General features: G+C 40.8%; 1 protein-coding gene across 2 annotated transcripts; it reads right to left on the bottom strand.

Moving 5' to 3' along the window:
- Positions 1-359: 359 nt before the first annotated feature.
- Positions 360-13,869, bottom strand: scg3 (secretogranin III). Of its 2 annotated transcripts, none has more exons than XM_004543469.5 (12): positions 13,448-13,869; positions 12,417-12,469; positions 12,238-12,280; positions 11,854-12,039; positions 10,567-10,709; positions 10,050-10,199; positions 9,755-9,968; positions 9,215-9,331; positions 6,105-6,188; positions 5,429-5,539; positions 3,390-3,479; positions 360-1,256 (listed from the first exon to the last, which is right to left on the bottom strand). In XM_004543469.5, the coding sequence occupies exons 1-12, from the start codon at positions 13,551-13,553 to the stop codon at positions 1,138-1,140; spliced, it is 1,416 nt and encodes a 471-aa protein (XP_004543526.3). In that variant the 5' UTR covers positions 13,554-13,869; the 3' UTR covers positions 360-1,137. The 2 variants fall into 2 exon arrangements, with proteins under 2 accessions (XP_004543526.3, XP_004543525.3); XM_004543468.5 differs by having other exon boundaries at positions 11,842-12,039.
- Between the last annotated feature and the right edge of the window lie 4,604 nt (positions 13,870-18,473).

Genomic DNA, 18,473 nt, shown 5'->3' on the forward strand with positions numbered 1-18,473 from the left:
GCTTGTTAGACTTCTGATGTTCTAAATCTCCTCCTAGAATAGGATCGTCGGAAAGTATATTCAGGCCTTCCTCATCAGTGTTTACTCGGTTCGAGCTCACCCCACACGGAGGCGGCGGATGGACTCAAGCCTTTGAACGCAGTTCCATTTGCCCTGTTTGAGAACAAATGGGACCGCTCTTATTATTATTTTGTTTTGTGAGTGTGATTGCATTATTTATGTGTGGAGAACTGTCTGTATCAACTGTTTTATTGTGCTTTTAAGTTCTATTGGGTTTTATTTGGACAGAATAAATGCATATTTAAGCAAATATTAAGATCAAGAGTGCTGCTTCTTCATCACAGTCGAGCACAGTCGAGTAAAGAAAAGGCAATGTTTTAATTGCTTTTACAACTTTAGGAAAAAATCACAAATATTTACATTTAAAAATACTTCATCTGTTTTTCCTCTACAGAGATAGAAATGTTGAACTCAAAAGACATGCAGAGAGAACTGATTGAGTCAGACACCGCCCCCTATTGGGCTCTGGAGGGATTACAACAGAACAGGCGTACATAGGGCACTGACATACACAACAAATATATTTTTGGTAAAGTAAAAAGCGAGAGTACATTAGGAGCTTACACATACACTGGAGGGGGAAAAATAAATGTAGGCTAACACAGGTTAAATACAATGAGAATAACTTGATATATGCATGTTTTGCTGTAAAATTGTATGGAAAACAGTTATGACAAAACTACGGCATTATACCCAAAACATTCATGTCCCATTGGAGTCATGTTGGAGTAAAAGCTAGCACTAAAATCTGACAAGTGTGACTTTCCTCTTCGCTCTAGTGATTATTACTCTGATCTTGGCGTGCAAATATAATCAGTTCAGTAGCTGGAAGGAATAATTTAATTTATTTATTTTTTTATTGTGTTGACAGTATTATGAATTCCCATTTCGTAATACATATAGGAATCTCCGGGAGTTCCCCTAAGCAGGTAGGTTTGAATACAACATTTATACGTTACCATGCCTTCGGTAATAATAAGTTGTAATCTGGGCTTTTTTGAGCATTATTCGTATCAGATTGAGCCCTGGTGTGTGTGTGTTTTTTAGGCCGGGCTGGTTACAGGATGGACAATAGTGTTACAGACTGCTGTAGATCCTCTTGATGGTGTCTCCTTCGTCTTTGGCGATGATGCCCTTCTCGATGTATGAATCAACCTGCTGGTCCATGAAATCCTTCAGCTTGGACAGGTCATAATCTGGAAAGATGAGGAAAACAGGAGAAGATCGTGAGGTTAAAGGAAAGATCAGACATTCTAGAAGTGCTGTCTTTTTAAGATGGCACACCCAAACAGGGTTCAAGGAGGATTAAGGTCATTTTTGTCTTAGGCCGAAATGCACGAAATGAAATGAGGTCAAAAGATCTCAGAGCGAAACACACTTGCCAGTTAAATAACTGCTAACTAAAAGACTTTGTGACATTGTTTTCCACCATGCTCTAGACAACTAATTGTCATTTGAAACGGCACCATATGGCTGTGGCTATATTTAGAGTTGAACACAGCGTAACTCTGTATTATCCATCATGGTAACAAATGAGTGCAGGCAAACAGCTGCCGCAACACCAGCACCCCTCTCTGTGCTAACAGACTCTGAGTAAAGTGGCTGCAGGAGGCTAGAGGACAGCCAACAAGTCCCACAGTCACTCCCGAGCATCTTCCTAACAACATTTCTAACAGAAGCAAATTATTAAACTGCTCGAAGATACAGTTGATTTGACGGACATGATGTGCGTGAAGGATTAGCAGGATGTAATTAGAGACAGCACTACTTCTCTCAATCTTGGCACTGAGGAGCCAAGAGCCCAAACCAGGATGCGGCCTCTACGTCCATCTGCTCTTCTGGCTAATCTCTGTGGTGCGTAGGCGTAAACACACACAGAGTCTGCTGAGATTGTTGTAATGGGTACTTCTGGCAGAGTGAGCACAATAAATGGCCCATCTTACACTCTCTGTTTCTATGAGGGTGTTTTTTTGTCTAACACTCTGAAAGAAGAGAGGACGAGGAAGACGAGAACTTTAGAGAGCGTTTTAAAGTGGTACAAGCTGTGCTAGATAAATAGGGCCTGGCGGTGTGTCGTTTTAGTTACTGAGTGTCTCGGTATGGGAAAATTGGGTGATTCTCGGGCACATTTTGACCCTCTGTGTGTTCAGCCTGAACTTGTCCTTTCTTACACCAGTATCAGTCTGTCCCCTGTCCAGATCACTGACAGGCAGGCAGGGAGGCCCTCTGTTGTCCCAGACAACTCCTCCACGCACTTGAATGCTAATGAGGTGTCCTATATAGAGCAAGGTCAGAGATGAGCTCCAGACAAAACTTCCCTGCTGCTTTGCTCCTCTCTGCTATTCAGTGCTTTAAGCTCACTGTCAGTCTCTTGCTTTTCTTCTCTTTCCCTTCCGTGTTTAAGATCCACACGAGAATCTGGGTCACACTTTGTTTTTTCTTTTCTTTAATTCCTGTGTTTGTCTGGTTCACTATTGATCAGCTCAGATTAGATCAAGCCTGCCAGCACAACAGATATAAATCTCACTTAGCTGGAACTGTTTACTTATTTTCTTTTTTCGCTGTTTTTGTCTGGGATTTCCTACTGAGATGATCGCCATTGGGTGGATGGCCTCAATAGTGAGAACTCATTAACATTTCATTCTGCTCTGCTTAATTAAGCACCACTGGGCATCGATTTTACTCTGTGGAGAGCCCAACAGCAGGTTCCTATTGTTAGACGAGTGCACCGTAGTGTGTGAAACTTCCACAGTTTCCACAGATCTGCAGACTTTCTTTATGGAAATCGATTGTTCCGGGAAAGAAATACATTTGAAAATATACAAACATTACACAAAAATCCCGAGACAGATGCTGATGCCTGATATTTTAGTGTTGTGGAGCAGGGTAAGTATCATTAAATATATTTCTTCTTCAAAGATGCCATCAATGATGAGGAACAGGTAGGAGGGAATAAATGAACTGACCTTTGTCTCTGAACAAGCCAGCTGTATCACAGCAATTAGGACAACTCATTTACAGTTATCCATATTCATGAGGTCTGGAGTGGAGCGTCTATGTTAGTATCCCACTCTCTTTGAAAATGCAAATCAAGGCGAACAAAAGAGGCTTCAATTTTTCCTCTTCTTTGCCGCGTCGCCTCAGACCTGTGATCTACAGCTGTTCAGTAAGGAGAGGACAGCTTCTAGTTCTGGCTCGTAGTGCTCAACAAAGCCGTTCAGGACTCAGCGTGGAAATGTTTGTGTCTTTTGCACAAAAAGCAGACACACGAGAACGAGGTCTGTATCCAGTTTTTCTCATCTATTGTCGAACGTGAGGACACGTCTCACCATCTTTGCCCTCTTCTTTGTTGTGTTTCTTCAGCCACTCGATGTTCTTCCTGATGGCCTCCAGATAAGTCTCGGATTTGCCAGGCCGATCTGGAGTTAGAGGAAAGGGGAAAATGAAGAGAAAGGCAGGCGACGAACCGGCTCGTTGAGATATTATAAAATGCAAAAAATTTCAGCTCAGGTAAGCTTTGTTTTCACCAAAGAATCAGTCTGTGCTGTCTTTGGCATGTCAATTATTTATAGCTCAAAACTCTTCAAAAGCAAAAAGCGCACTTTGTTTATTTTTACTTTTTTCTTTCAGAAGCCATGGAAACACAGATTTTGACAACACAAGATTTTTCCTTTAATAACTTGGCAGCACAATAAAGCACTGCTGTTGAAATCAGATGCCCACTTTAAAAAAATGGTAGAAATGGTGCCTGTTTCCCCCCCAAAATCAAAATCCTTTTGACAGTTTACTGGTTCTTACTAAATAAAGCTTCTTCTCTTTCATGCCCACACACACCCTGAACGCCTCCTCATGCGCTGTATAACTTGGGTTATTCAGATGCACTTCCCCGCAAAATCTACAGCACCGTGTCCCACACCAGTGAGTGTGTTTTCATCTAGTTATCGGAGAAAGTCGCTAAAGAAGTTAGGAAAACAAATCAGGACAGGAAGACCAGAGGAAATCTCAGAATGAAAAAGCTGAACAACCTGGTTGTTGGACCTTTAAGTATCATTTGCTATACTCTGTCATCATAAGACAAGTCAGCCCCTTTTCACACAGGTTTAGGTGTGGGCTTGGTTAGATTACTAACCCCAGTATTGCTAATTTGTTTTGAAGTGATGGTTTTTACTATTCTAAAGACAGGAAGGATAAGCAAACAAATCAAAGGTGTGTGTGACACAACCATTGTTTTCCTCATTCATCATGAACAAACCAGCAGGAAAACAAGTTTTGGAAATAGTATAAAGCCGCACTAGTGACAATGATGCAGTGGTTACTTTTCCTTCTTTTCTAAACTCAACTGGTTGATCTTTGGGTCAATGTGACAAACAGCTGCAGAAACTTCAACATCCATTACTGCACTGCACTGGAAAAGGGTTCTGAAATTAGCATGTCCACCCAAGTGTGATGTGTTCTTTCAGAGCTTATCAGAGCTGGGCCTGATAAATGGCTATTCCAGAGTCACGTAACCCGGGACTGAATGACAGTTGTAATCTTTCCCCTTGGAGTCAAAACCCAGACCTTAGCGAGTGTTGAAAGCAGGCCTCAAGTGTTGGTTTGAATCGAGATAATGATCATGTTTTATTCCCTGTAACATTCACCGCTTGCAATCAAAGACATGTATAGTTTCACTTTCTGACACAGAAAGCTCAGTTACAGTTATATATTTCAGCAAACTTGCAATGATTTGATGAATCACACATCAAATTTGGATTTTAACCCAATTTGTTCCGTAAATATCATATTATGCAACTCAGCCTTTTAACATGCAGATAAACCAGAGTTTAGTAGGCAGCACTTCATATTTCCTTCATTTCCTGCTGAAATGTCATGGTGGTAATCCTGCTCTGTGATTCATTTGTTTTTCCTCTTTATGCACTCCTGTTTGTGTGTGCGTACATGCGTGGATTAGATTGATGAGTGGGTACAGCACAGCAGACAGGGACACAGAATAATGGCAGCTGTGACAAGCTTTCCTTTGAGTGCTATTGGACTGGCCTAGTTCAGGGACTCGAATACACAGCGCTGTATATTTCAGTGGCAGCTCTGCTGAAAAACAAAATGTCTGAAATTGTAGTCAGCCTAATAGTCAGGTAGGAAAGGATGATTTGCTTCAAAGAGCTAATCTTGTGGGATTTGCAATATTTGTGACTCATGTATTTATTTGAGATGTTTGGCACTAAACAAACCCTAAAAAAATAATGCAAGAAAAGAATTACAGGAGCGTAGCTTATTGCTTTGCGAGGGCAAAACTGTTAGATAGCATCAAATTATTTTAGATTTTTCTTTTTAAATCACAGAAAAAAAGATGATTAGGTAGTGGACTGACTGGTCTCAGCTGATGGCTGCTCTTCCTTGGTCGAATCTTTCAGGTTCTCATATTCCTTCTGCATCTTGGCAGCTTCAGCTTTGGTGTTGTCATCCTCATCCAGGTTTTTCCCTACAGCAAAGAAACAGGACAGGAATCCTTAAAAAAATCCTGGTCTGTTGCTGACAGCGATGCTTAAAGCTACAGGTGAACAACTTCATTGTTTAGTTAAATTACTTACGTTGTATACTTTGTTTAGTCTTTAAAAAAATCTGATTTGATATTGTAAAACATTAATACATTTTAATGGTGGATTGTCCTGCAGGCTGTATGTCTAGATGAGTGACGTTGCTCAATAGCACACAAGAAGTAGCATGTAACCATCTAAATTACTGTTTTCAGGTCCACATTTAGAAAATGTTAAGCATGATGCAGTGTTCTCACTGGTGAGCTTTGGGGTGTTGCTAGGTGGATTTAATCTTCTAGTGTAGACAGTTTTTAGTGTTAAGCTAAGCTAACTGGCTAATGGCCAGAAGTGCATTCCTGCCTTTAGCCGGTTAGCTTAAGCAGAAGGGCATTCCTGATGGAAAAAAAGTAAAATAACTGAACTGAAACTATTAATGTGTTAATAATATATGTTAATGATAGTTTCATTAATGTCTGGCATGTCTGGAGGATAGTCTGTGCAGCTGTTTACCGTTTGGTCCAGTAAACTCAGGTGGCAGGAGAGGTTTGCCCCGCTTGTTCTTGGTCTGCATGGCTATCATAGCGTCCAGGTTCTCTGCAGGTGTATGAAACACAACAAACAATTTAGATTTCATATTAGATTTCATCAGCGTCACGCTGCTGCTCCACAGTGAATGAAAGCCTCTTAAGTGCTTGAGTGACCTGCACTGTTCCTGTGTGACTCAGAGCCTGATTATCATTTAAATCGAGTGTCATCTAATTACTGAAAAGAAGTCTCAGGAGTACAACAAAGGGATAAACATAATCTTGTGTTTTCCACTATTATTTCCACAGATTTATTTATGCATGCAGTATGAGAAGAGCCCTCACAGAAATCATTTATGTACAAAGCAGTTAACAGTGAGCTAAATCTATTTATTCTCTCTTTTAATCACTCACAAAGACTAAAAAAAAATGGCTGCATTTATTTGGGGGGGGATAGACCAGGTATGCATATATGGTCATGATGGTCTCACTTAGGTGTTAGAAAACATGGAATGAGACAACCAGGTAATGCAGCTTAATGAGACATCCAGTCCTATCTGGATTAACAAAGGGGTGAACCTCATGTTCAAAAATAAAGGAAGCAGATGTTCTCAGATGTACCTCACAGTCCCCTCATTTAGCATTTAAAAGATTTATTTACGCATTTAATCCCTACAGTGCATTTATGAGCAGGTAGAAGGACTCTTAAGTGTTTTTTTATGTATTCTGTGAAGATTATTTTCTATGAAGACACAGCTGATATAATTACAAGTCTGCAGATATGGTTCCCTCATAGCGTAATTAAGTTCCCCACAGAGTTGTATTATTTTGGTTAATAAATGTTTACTCAAACTCCCAAAGTGCACCTCACTGTCTGAAAGAGGTCATATATACTGGAATAAAATAAAATAAAATTATGGATTGGTAGAGTTTGGTGAATAAAATATGACCACATATGAGAGCGGAGGAGCAAAAGAGTTTTTGATGGTGGATATTAGGACAGAAGGATGATAAAGATGTAAGACAAACAGAAAGGTTCAGTTTGTTTGCTGTCACCGAACATCGTAGAGCTTTGCAATTTCCTCTTTCATCTTTGCTCGCTCCGGCCTCCTTCCTCCATTTTTCTTTTTTATTATTCAACCATCTCACTCTGCTCTGCACTTTCTGTGTATTCACTCCACCTCCTCCCACCTGTGCCACAGTGGAAGCCCATTATTTTACTCTCTCCTCTGTGCTCGCACGCACACGCACACAACATTTCTTACTCGCCCACTCTCTCCCCCACGTCTTACTTTCTAGCTCAAGTCCTGCATCATCCGCTGGCAGATTGACAGCTGTGTGTATTCACTCGTGTACCTGTGTGACTCACTGGAGCGCCACAGGCAGATGGGCATGGGGGGGAGGGGGGCATTTACATATTGTTTTTCCATTATCTTATTGCAACCTATGCTATAAAGCCAGAGGGGTTGCCTAGGAAACTCACATCCGCTCTCGTGGTATATGGCTGTTTGCTTTTGTAAGTGACATCAGCAGTGGTCATTTCCTCTGTGTAAGAAACAACACTGGCCAGCTGCTGTCAGGGGTCACTCAAAGGAGAATTGATTCATCTTTTTATAACCGACATACGGCAGGTTAGCCCTCCCAGACCTAAGGATCTAAGGACTGTGTTTTAAATATCTTTAAGCTTTGAGAGAACAAGCAACAAAAAGACATATGTTAGAATTCTAGAAGCTTGAAGAATAGAACCTGATGTTAAAGTCGAACTCGGTCCTAAGTATGCATGAAAGAAGATTTTATTTCCGTTGTCTCTTTCTATGACTGAATGTCAAACAGAGATGACAGCTGTCCCTTAAACGTGCCTGACTTTTCCACTGGCCAGTGATGTGATGGACGTCCATTAAAAAAAAGAAAGCAAGCAGTCTGATTTTACAGGGTGCCCTTGACACTAATCTGTCTCTGCAGGCTTTACGCTCCACTGCGTCAGCTGATAGCGAACATTAGCTTGACTGAACGCAAACAGAGCACAGGGGGAAAGCTCAGGTAACTCGGAGACAGAGAAATGTGCGCATGTACATCCAGCTGGTTAATGCAACGGATGGGTGGAAACCTACAGCTTTTATCCGCATGTTAGCTACACATGTAAGCAAAACAAGTTCAAACATTGGTGGTCAGTAATCTAGATTTGGCAGCTTTATCGATGATTTCAAGTGACTGCAACAAAAAAAGGCTTCAAAAAACTAAAATCCACTCAATAGCTTTTGAAGATCTTCATCAAAATTATGGTCAAAATTAGAAATCAACTCTTATCCAACAGTTTTAACAGACACAAAAAATTGTATTATGATTTTAAGGCAAACAGATCAACAGTTATTAGGTAAAACATGTTAGTTTCCATGACCTGTTAATGCCAAATGCACAGTTTGTTTCTGCTGTTTGTTTGTGTGCTGATAAAATAACGCAGTAACTCTTTAGTGAAACTCTTTCCAGTAAAAACTGGGAAAAATGATTAAAAAAAAGGAATAGAAATGGAAACCATATGGCTCTTTAAACAAAGCTTAAGTCAATGAATTGTTTTTAAAAGTCGACCTGATAGCTGTGATCCAGAGGTGCCACTGCAGAGATGCAAACATGAGCTTGCAATCAGCGTGACAAATGTTAAAACTGCATTAGAGCTCTGATTGAATCCAACAGAAGGAAAACAGAGAAGAAAGAAGAAAAAGTAAAACATCACTGTGTCTGTGCTGCGCTGCTGATCTGATCAAATAATGATGTTGTCCAAGCTCACATTAGAAGCCCCATGGGACTTTTTATAGCACTCAACATGCCAACCACATTAAGACCTTGAATTGCAGCTGGAAAAAGCCAATAAATTGACTTTGTGCTACTTTGTCATTACCATTACCAAGATGAAAAATGATCTGTCAAGATCAACATTACTGAATTATGACGATGTCCTGCATGTACATAATATTATTTACCACAAATAGAGCAGGATCTTCAAGGACTTCTGCCATCTATTATACAATCCTTTGCCTCCCATTAAATCGCTGAGAATCTCCAACCGTTACACAACATTAGCATTACGTTATGTCTTACCCAGATAGGACACTCCCTCCTCTGGCGTGATGGTGCCGTACTTCACCATCATTTTGACAAAGTCAATCAGAGTCTTCATGATCGTGATCAGCGTCTCTCTTTCCTGGGTGTCTTGTTCTGCAACAGCAGAGCAGAAGACAAATCGCAAACCGGTGTCTAATAATGGTAACTGCCTACCGTGGCCTTTATGTGACCACATGGTGTTTGACTCTAGGGGTTATAATGATTGGATTATAAATAATTAGTTTTGTGTGTGTGTGTGTGTGTGTGTGTGTGTGTGTGTGTGTGTGTGTGTGTGTGTGTGTGTGTGTGTGTGTGTGTGTGTATTTGATCTGCACTTCCTAGATCTGTAAAGGGAAAAATGGTGAACAAAACAAGCTGCACCTCGATCTCTTAAAACAACATCACCAAGATTAACAATCTAACCCTGTTCTCGATCTGAAGAACTGCTATCTTGGGGTGGAATTGAGTGTAACAAAGATATTTTTGGGTGTGGTCTAACGCATCACAGAGACTTTGTGGACATATTTGTTTTTGTACCTGAGTTGAGACTTTTAAGCAGACGGTAGAAGTTTGGGAAGTACTGCAGGTCCTGGAGCCCATCTTCAGGGCTCACCTCATTGCCGTCATCAGCATCCCTGTCCCAGACGTTGTCCCCATCTTCTTCCGCATCTCTGTCCACCTCGTCTTCAATCTCATCATCCTCCTCATCCTCATCCTCCTCGTAGCGCCTCCTGGGTGGCTCCCATGTGTCCTGAAAGGGTGTTGTTTTTTGTTATTGTTGTCATCCTTATTCTTATTATCATTACATTCACCATTTTTTTGGAGGTTTTACCGCATTTGTGTCAGAATCCTCATCATCCTGAGCACCTCTAGCTTCTTGGTCAACGTCCTCAATCTCGTTGTTTTTGGCGTTTTTGGTGATGAGATCCTGGAGAGCCTCTGCCACCTTGTACTCCAGAGTATCTGCCTGATTTTCAGTGATCTATAAGACAGCAAAGTGAAAGAGGCAGGCTGAGAATGATTGTGTGCGGTAAGAAATGGACTGTAAGATGGATACTGGTGGACTGGTGATAAAACTCCATATATCACGTATTGATCACTATCACTGAGCTCTCCGTCTCAGGGAGGACTGAAAAAGTTTTTATTGACTGGCAAAAAGCAAACAAACAAAAAAAAAAAAGCAATTCACAGCCAAAATGGTGCAAACACAGAACAATTCACACGTCTCTAAATCTTAACCCATGAGGAAGCAGCGAGCGCACAGAGAGGGAGAGAGAGAGAGGGCTCCCGCTGAGAAAATGCCATGCGGCGTGCTGTGCTGAACTGAATGATGGAAGCTTACAACTTACCAGCCCCAGTTTGAGCAGTTTGGAGACGATCCTGTCGAACACTCCCCTGTCGTCTTCCTCGTAGATCTTATTCGCAATCTTCTGAACAATGGCATCAGCCGTCAGCGGGGTGCCGTCGATTTGGCGGAAGCTTTCTGGGTCGTCTGAAAGGAGAGGACACTCGTGTTATCGTTTGGTAGCTTTCTCGAGACACTTTTTTAGCTGCTTTAATGTGTGCACTACATCGACTAAAGATCCTTTTCTTTCTTCACTTCTTTACTTTGATTCAACTTTTCTGTTTTTCTTTTTTCATTTTCACAATAAAATGTCAAACCTGGACCCGGAAACAAGTCTCTCTTTTATTAGATTTGCTAGTAAAAAGTTGTTTTCCCTCTCCTCACATTCACCATATCTCTGCCTCTATTACTGAGCACGAAATGTGCAATTTTTACAGCTTGTTCTCTTACATAACATCCTCTGCTGCTTCTCAAAGTCCAAAGACAATAAAAATAAGCATCGACAGGATGCTTGTGCCTGCACTGGCCTGACTGAATCATCGCTGATGCATTTAGCCTTCAAACACCAGGAACCTATTTTTGCTTCACGCTGCAAAATGAGAAATGAAATCTAGACCACACTTGCCAAATATAGCCACTTGTCATTGTTGGACTTTATGCACAAATCAATAAAGGACGGCGCTCAGTGGTTTGTGTCAGAGTCACCTCACCTCAGAGACAGCTCATATGCTGATGATAAAATTACATGCAGCCAAACGTGTGCACATCTGATAAAGTCCAGTGAGACAAAAAAAAACCAAAAACAAAACCCAAATATAAATGTTGAGAAATGTGTTTTGGCTAAATTTACAAATATTAAAAGAGCAATGACAGCAACTGGGGATGAATGCATTTTACATCACGTCTTAAGTCAAAGCCAGAGCAGTGACAGGCATTATTTACATGGGACAGAGATGAGATACTGCACTAATATTCAACCATGCCAGGCTATGTGTTCACACAGCTGCCTGTGAAGAGATTAAAGAAGAAGCCAGCACTGTAGCTGAACATCAGCGTTCACAAACGCAGTCAGGGAGAGGATAATCATGCATTCACATGTTCTCTCTCTGACTCTTGTCTCTGCTCATCCCCATCACACACTCATGTGTTTATCCTGCCTGCTCTTCCTTAAAACGCCTGCCCGGTGTCCTGCCAGCGAAAGGACAGAAGCACGCAGCGTGAAGCCTGCCTGTAGCAAAGGGGCCAAAGTTACAGTGCATGAAATCATGACAGCGTGTACCCTGGTACTTGCCGTAGTCCATCCCGTTCTTGGTGGAGTCATAGTCCTCAGCGAGACGTCGGCTCTTGGTGGAATCTGACTCGTCAGGAATGTACTGATCGTCCTTCTTCTTGGCAGGCACCTCGGTGGTCTCCTTTGATTTCGGGCCTTCAGCCAGCGACTTGAGCATGGTGAAGTCATCGTGGTTCTGCTCTGACTCTGTCGGGCAGAGGAAACAAAAAAGGGGGGTAAAGAAAAGTGAGCGCTAAAGATGAACTCATCTTACATTACTGTGGCTGCAGCAGTTTTTCTTCTCAGTACGGATGAATTCTGTTTTACTGGAAGTGCTGCAACATGATTCCACTCGGCAGGCGGAAATAAAGTCATTAATTGATTGGCAATAAGGTTTCCCCTTACCAGCTGACTGTACTGCAGCCTTCACGCTGTCCGCCTCTGCAATCTGAGGAAATTCAAAAAATAATTTCCACTCAGGATATAAGCTCTGATTAATAATGTTTGCCGGGTTAATACCCCGGTTATTTGCCAAGTGGCCATAAAGCTCATTTGTCCGGATATTGGAGGAGAAAGGAGCTTACCTGCTCTTGCAGAGGTCTTTCTTCTGTCAGCTGTCTATTGTACACAGTTTTATCTGTGCCAGGAAAAAAATGCATGCAGTTACTAAACAGCTGGATTGTCCAGACTTTATTACTGACAAACAGAGCCAGATTTGAAATGTAAATATAAAATCAATGCTGTGAAATACTTGTACAGGAGGCTCAAATGAACAGTATAGAAAATAGATATATTTAATATTATAGTGATGCTCATCCTATTCTTAAATTATAATCCCACATAGATTTTGTTATACTCCCTTTGTCCTATATTACAAATAAGCAGCCTGGCTGTCGATGAGGCTAATCTCAGAGCCAAAAAACTGTAACAAGAGAAAAAAAAGGTGAAAAACAAAGGACAGGTCACTGTGTTACAAAAGGCTTCTTGACCTTTTAAAGGTCTCCCCAGAACAGTGAAAAGTCACCCAGTGCAGGGGTCAACACGAAAAAAATAAAAAAATAAAATACAAACCAATAGATAACTAACAACTGTACAACCAGTAAGATAGTTAAACATGTCTCATTTAAAAAAAACTAACTTTATTGAATAAATGCGTAGCCTTCATGCGTCCCTGCTCTCCTAACTCGCCACCGCACAAGCACAGCTTAATCGGATTATCAAACAAAAGATTAAAATGCAGCGAAAATAGACCACAAGCGGCCTCGAGCCAGGCGCCTTTAGAAACACCACCGGTCAGGCACTGCCGAGCTGGACCTTAACTTTAGGGAGTCCGCTTTTTATTTATTTATATACTCATTATTGTGCTGTTATGATTTATGAATCAACAGATTTAAAACTAAATTTAACCTGGAGCTCTAAAACGTATAAAACCCACAGAAATATCAACTTAGTAGGATTTTTTTGGATTTTTTTTTTTAACATTTCAACAACCATGTGCTTAAATAAAGAATTCCATTGTGGACTACTTTGTGGCATTTTATAAAATCCCCTAAGCAATCACTGCTCCACCAGCCCGCAGACTGAGAAGAGAATTCCACGATTGGTTTCAACTCACCGTCCGCTGAGGCTGGTGTAGGTGTGGGGAAGGCAGATGTCTGGCTCACTACATTCAGGGCAAGAAGCTGGAAAAGGACGAAAAGGCCAACGTGTTTTGACGCCATGGTGATAATAACTTGTCTATTTCTCCTCGGTGTCCCTGCTGTCCGGTTTCCTCCTCCCCAACAAAAGTGCTGAATGTGTGGACAGCTCCGCTGCGCTTCGGCCGGCCGATGGTGCTGAAACTGCCGCCCTGAGGAACCCGCTTCTGCCTGACGTACCGGGCGGGGTTGGGGCTGGTCAAGTCTCTCCACTGGAGCTGTTGACGAGCCGCGGTGCTGAAAACAGGTCACGGTCTCTGTAATTATAACCAGATAAGCAGGGAGGCTCTCCAAGCCCCGTGTGAGCTACAGCATCACCTGCTACGGCAGTAAAAGAGCCCACTACAACAAGACCTGCCCCCTTCTGCCTTTACTTAGGAGGAGGAGGGGGAGAGAGAGGGAGGGAGGAAGAGGAGTTAAACACTGTAAAAAGTGTTGGTGTGCACGTGAAGTCCACCTACATATCTTATAAGTTCTCCATTAATAATGCGTGGAAGCAAGGGCGATAGTTTCACACACACTGCTGCAAAACGTGAGAACAGGTTAAGATTCTGCTGTGTGGATATTTGATGCGTTTATGATCATCAACCACTTTTAGTGGGGAAAAAATCATCTAAAACACGCGAGACTGCGCTGAAAGTAAAGAATATTTATGTAGGATCAGATAATTAATTGATAACACATAAAACTGAAGAGAAGACGAAGCAAAGCCGTAAAGCTGAGTATGATTTTTTTGCAGCACATGAGCAGTGGGGGGTGACCCCGCCCACTCCGTGCGTCATCCACAACCTGCGTCATGGTTGTAGATCTTCTTGTCAATAGCAACCGCTATTAAAACAGCATTTGAGCACATAAACAAAGGGTGCACACGCACATCAGGCTCGTTTTATGACCGCTGTCCTTTGGCCGCTAATTAGATTTAGGCTTGTTTCATGAAGGAACCAGCAGGTGGTTTGAAGTGGTATAACAAAATGAAATACTTGGATTCTAAAGTTCTTGCGAAAAAAAATGAGTGCAGGAGATAAACTTCATTCGTTTTGCACTTAATAGTTCAAATGGTTCATCCAAAAATCAGATGCCATCCTGAAAGCTGTCGGTCTGCAGCGCACTCATATTTCACATGTCACAGTGTGAAAGCAGCGGGCTGTGGATGCAACCAGACAGTCATTAGGAGCATATGAGCTGGATGATGTGGCCTGTCACTGCTAATCCTCCGGCTTTAGCTTAAAGTGCATCCCGGTCAATAATTGGACAATTCTTCTTCATGTCACATCATTCATGTTTGTTGGTTTGACAAGCTTCAATATTATTCTTTAGGTTGGCAAACAGCTGCCTTTCTCCCCTCACAGGACATTAGGAGGGAACCTATGAGATCTCTTCCTTGTTAATACGTGGTGCTACTGGTTTATGTGTTTGTCTCTTGTTAAAATTGTTTGCTTTTCGTTGAATTATATATAAAAAAATACAACATGATGTGGTATAGGTCAATATTCTTTTTTTCCCTCTCACATACTGGTTTGTTGGGAAAAGCAGGTGTTCATTTATTGCCAACATTATCAAAAGGTAAACATAATATCTAGTTTGTGTTCATAAAATATTTAATTTTCTTAGGCTTAAACTGAGAGGAATAATTTTTAACAGTATGCACTGTACTGTGCAAAGACATATGTTTTTATAATTTTCTTGGAAAATAGGTAATATGTGTCATAGTTTATTAAAACATGTAATCATACATTGAACTACAGCATTTGAGAGTTTGTACAAGTCTTCAAAAAAGCTTAAAAGTCAGCATTTGACCACCTTTTTTCTTCAACACACTGTGAACTCTCTTAGACAAGTTTATTTGCCATGTCTTCAAGCAGTCTTCAGGAATTGTTCTCCAGGCTACTTGAAGGACATTCAAAGCTCTTCTTTGGATGTGTGTACCTTTTGTTCTGTTATCTGTCAGGATGATCCCACACTGTATGTTGAGGTCTGAGCTCTGGGGAGGCCAATTCGTGACTGTGTGTTTTTATCAAGATATGCTTTTACTGCATTGACACTTTGTTTGGGATCATTGTTAAAAAAGAATCTGTTCCCTGTTGTCCTTCCACAGAGATCATTTGTGACAAGGCTTCAGCAAATAGTAGATGAATCAAATGAAGCATCTCTCGGGTATTTTTCAGGTCTTTCTTTTCCTCTTAAAGACATGACTTTCAGGTACTGTTTACTGTAAATGTCGGTGTGCTGCTTCCTCTTCTGTCCTCCACTTGTCCAATTTACTGAAAATGTTCAAGGACACACTGCACACTATATTGAGAAATGCCAAGTTTTCAGCCAATAGTCCAAGGAACCAAACTAAAAATGATCAGGTACAAGGACCAGACTGAAAATGAGTAACAAAGCAACCAATGTCCAAAGAAGAACTTTGAACGACCTTTAGAAAGCCCACAGAACTATTGCTATATTAACCACTTGACAAAAGCAAATAATGAAAAACTGAGGAGTGTCTCAAGACTTCTGAATAGAATTGTATGGGCTGGGTGAAAAAACAGAGTTACAGAGACTAACAAAGATGTGCTCCGTTAACCTGTGCAGCACAGCTGTTATACTGTATCGCAGTTTAATGTGAGTTCTAGTTCTCTGTCTTCTATTTGAGGGCATCTTATTAGTTTTCCTTATCACTTTTATTCATCACAGCGCAGATGCTTTAAAGCTGTAGCACTGACCCTGCTACATCACGGTGCTCATTGCGGTACAAAATAGGATGTTTGCCACCTGCTGTGGGACGACTGCACTTCCTGTCCTCTGGCTGCCTCAGCAGTCTCTGAACAGGAGCGCTGCCAACACCAGATTATACAGTATGCTACACTCTAACAGACCCCCCCAGTCAATATGATATGATTTAATCATCTAAGCAATGAAAAGAAGAGATTGAGGATGTACAACAATCACTTTATGTTGCTCATAACTGCAAAAGAAAGTAACAACAGCTATTTCTTTGTGAATTTTTTCTACAATCCCCCATATTTGATTTACCCCAACAAACCTTTTCTCTTTTTATCTGTTAATTGGCATGGACAAAAAAAGTAGTACACTAGTGACACCTTGTGTGTGGTAGCTCTAATTACACCCACCGTCCTTAATCCCATAACCCATAACTATTCTGAAACCCAGCACTCGTTACTGATTCAGAAATACTATTCATTTTGCACGTTTTTGAACAAAAGACAATTGTACACATGATCCAGATGTTTTCTGCTGTATTTGTGGATGCTTCACAAAAAACAGGGACAGTGACAGATTTTATTAAAAAAAAAAAAAAGAAGGTATACTCTGCTTATTTTGGTAGTGAGACACCAGAATCACATTGATGACTGCCAATTCTACTAACTTGCCATCAGCTCTGAGACCCGAAGATCTGAAGATCTTTTGTCTCCATCGATCTAGTAATGAAGACTTTGAAGTTTGTTTTTAGAGGCATCGTTAGAAAGATCTAATTCCATTATTTGAAATGGACAATGTCTCTGTCTATAGCTGAGGTTCTTTTGTGGTCGGTGAGTTGTGAGCATGATGCAGATGAGTGGAGGCTGACAGGTCAAAAGCCAGCCTTAAATTACAGTGTCAGTCTGTGCCAGCTGGTCATTCTGTCCAATTAAAAGAAACCTGTGAAAATATGCAAATTGTGTTGGAGAAGCTTAAATACAACAAGCACAAGTGAATTGTATGTGGGAAAAAAACTGATTGGGATTTTGTGACAAAACAGAAAGTGATTGAATACTTTTATTAGAAATTTTATTTTGTGATGCAAAATATTTTCAACCATTTATGGAAAATATTTAGTAGGAAAAATATCTACGTCCATATTTCTGACGTATTATTCCAAGAAGAGAAGGAAAAAATGAAACTGTACTTGACTCAGCTCCAAATGTACAATTGCAGTACAACTGGTAAAGATGACTCAATGCAAGTATAGTTGAACATTTTATTACTCTCTGCTATCTTATGTTCTTGGAGCAGCTGTAAGCATCCTCTTTCAGTGCGCCCCAGGGCAGCTGTGGCTACAATGTAGCTGCCATCACCAGTGTGTGAATGTGTGTGTGAATGGGTGGATGACTGAATGTAGTGTAAAGCGCTTTGGGGTCCATAGGGACTAAGTAAAAAGTCCCTATGGACTTAAATACAGGACATTTACCATTTATTCTGATTCAGGTTTTGAACAACGCATATGATTATAAAAAGTATATACAAAAGCTTTTTACTGCATTACTTCAGTGATGTATAGTGAATATGCTGCCATTGTGTGTTTGTTGAATAAAACACAACTCATGTTATTTTTTGCCATTCATGCTAAACAGAGCTATGAAACATATGAACCTGAAATGAGCTTTTCACAATATAAAGTATGGTTTTGTCATTCACTGAAAGCCTTACAGGTCTTATAAACTGTGATCAGTGACTAATCTCAACTAACCAGTAACTAACCTCTGCTGAATTACCTGTAGCAAAGTCCTAAAATCATGCAATTTTTTAAGTCAGTGTTTAAAAATGAAATATTTTCCTTGTTTTTAAATTTGGAGTATAACTTTATGATCCAAATATTGCTGTCTAATAAATATTTAAAATAGCAAAGAAGTTTAAGGTGAGTTCCAATGTGGGCTACCCCCAATTCAGGACTGCACTCAACATCTTGGACCCACAAACAATGGTTAAAATGTATGAACGCTAATGTGACAGAGTTGGGGTGTCTTTCTTCTTGGGTCCTGTGGATCGAGTCCACCACGGCTCACAAACATTCTGAGGAAAATCACGGGGAGTTTTTTAAACAGCCTAAATATAAATCTAGTAAGAAGTCCTCACTTACAAGTGATTCTCAGAGAAACGTTGAACTAGAAAGGGTCTGAAACTCCTGTGACACATTCATTCTTTCAGCTGTTTGGTTAAAAAAGGAAAGCTCGGGGTTAC

The sequence above is a fragment of the Maylandia zebra genome, linkage group LG1, assembly GCF_041146795.1.
Source record: "Maylandia zebra isolate NMK-2024a linkage group LG1, Mzebra_GT3a, whole genome shotgun sequence".
In the NCBI taxonomy this organism is placed as follows: Eukaryota; Metazoa; Chordata; class Actinopteri; order Cichliformes; family Cichlidae; genus Maylandia; species Maylandia zebra.

Excerpts from the sequence above, each read along its gene's own strand:
- scg3 (XM_004543468.5), bottom strand. The coding sequence starts at position 13,553 with ATGGCGTCAAAACACGTTGGCCTTTTCGTCCTTTTCCAGCTTCTTGCC. Across the intron at positions 12,281-12,416 it reads AAAGACCTCTGCAAGAGCAG|ATTGCAGAGGCGGACAGCGT; the intron begins GTAAGCTCCTTT and ends GAATTTCCTCAG. Across the intron at positions 10,710-11,841 it reads GGACTACGGCAAGTACCAGG|ACGACCCAGAAAGCTTCCGC; the intron begins GTACACGCTGTC and ends CTCTCCTTTCAG.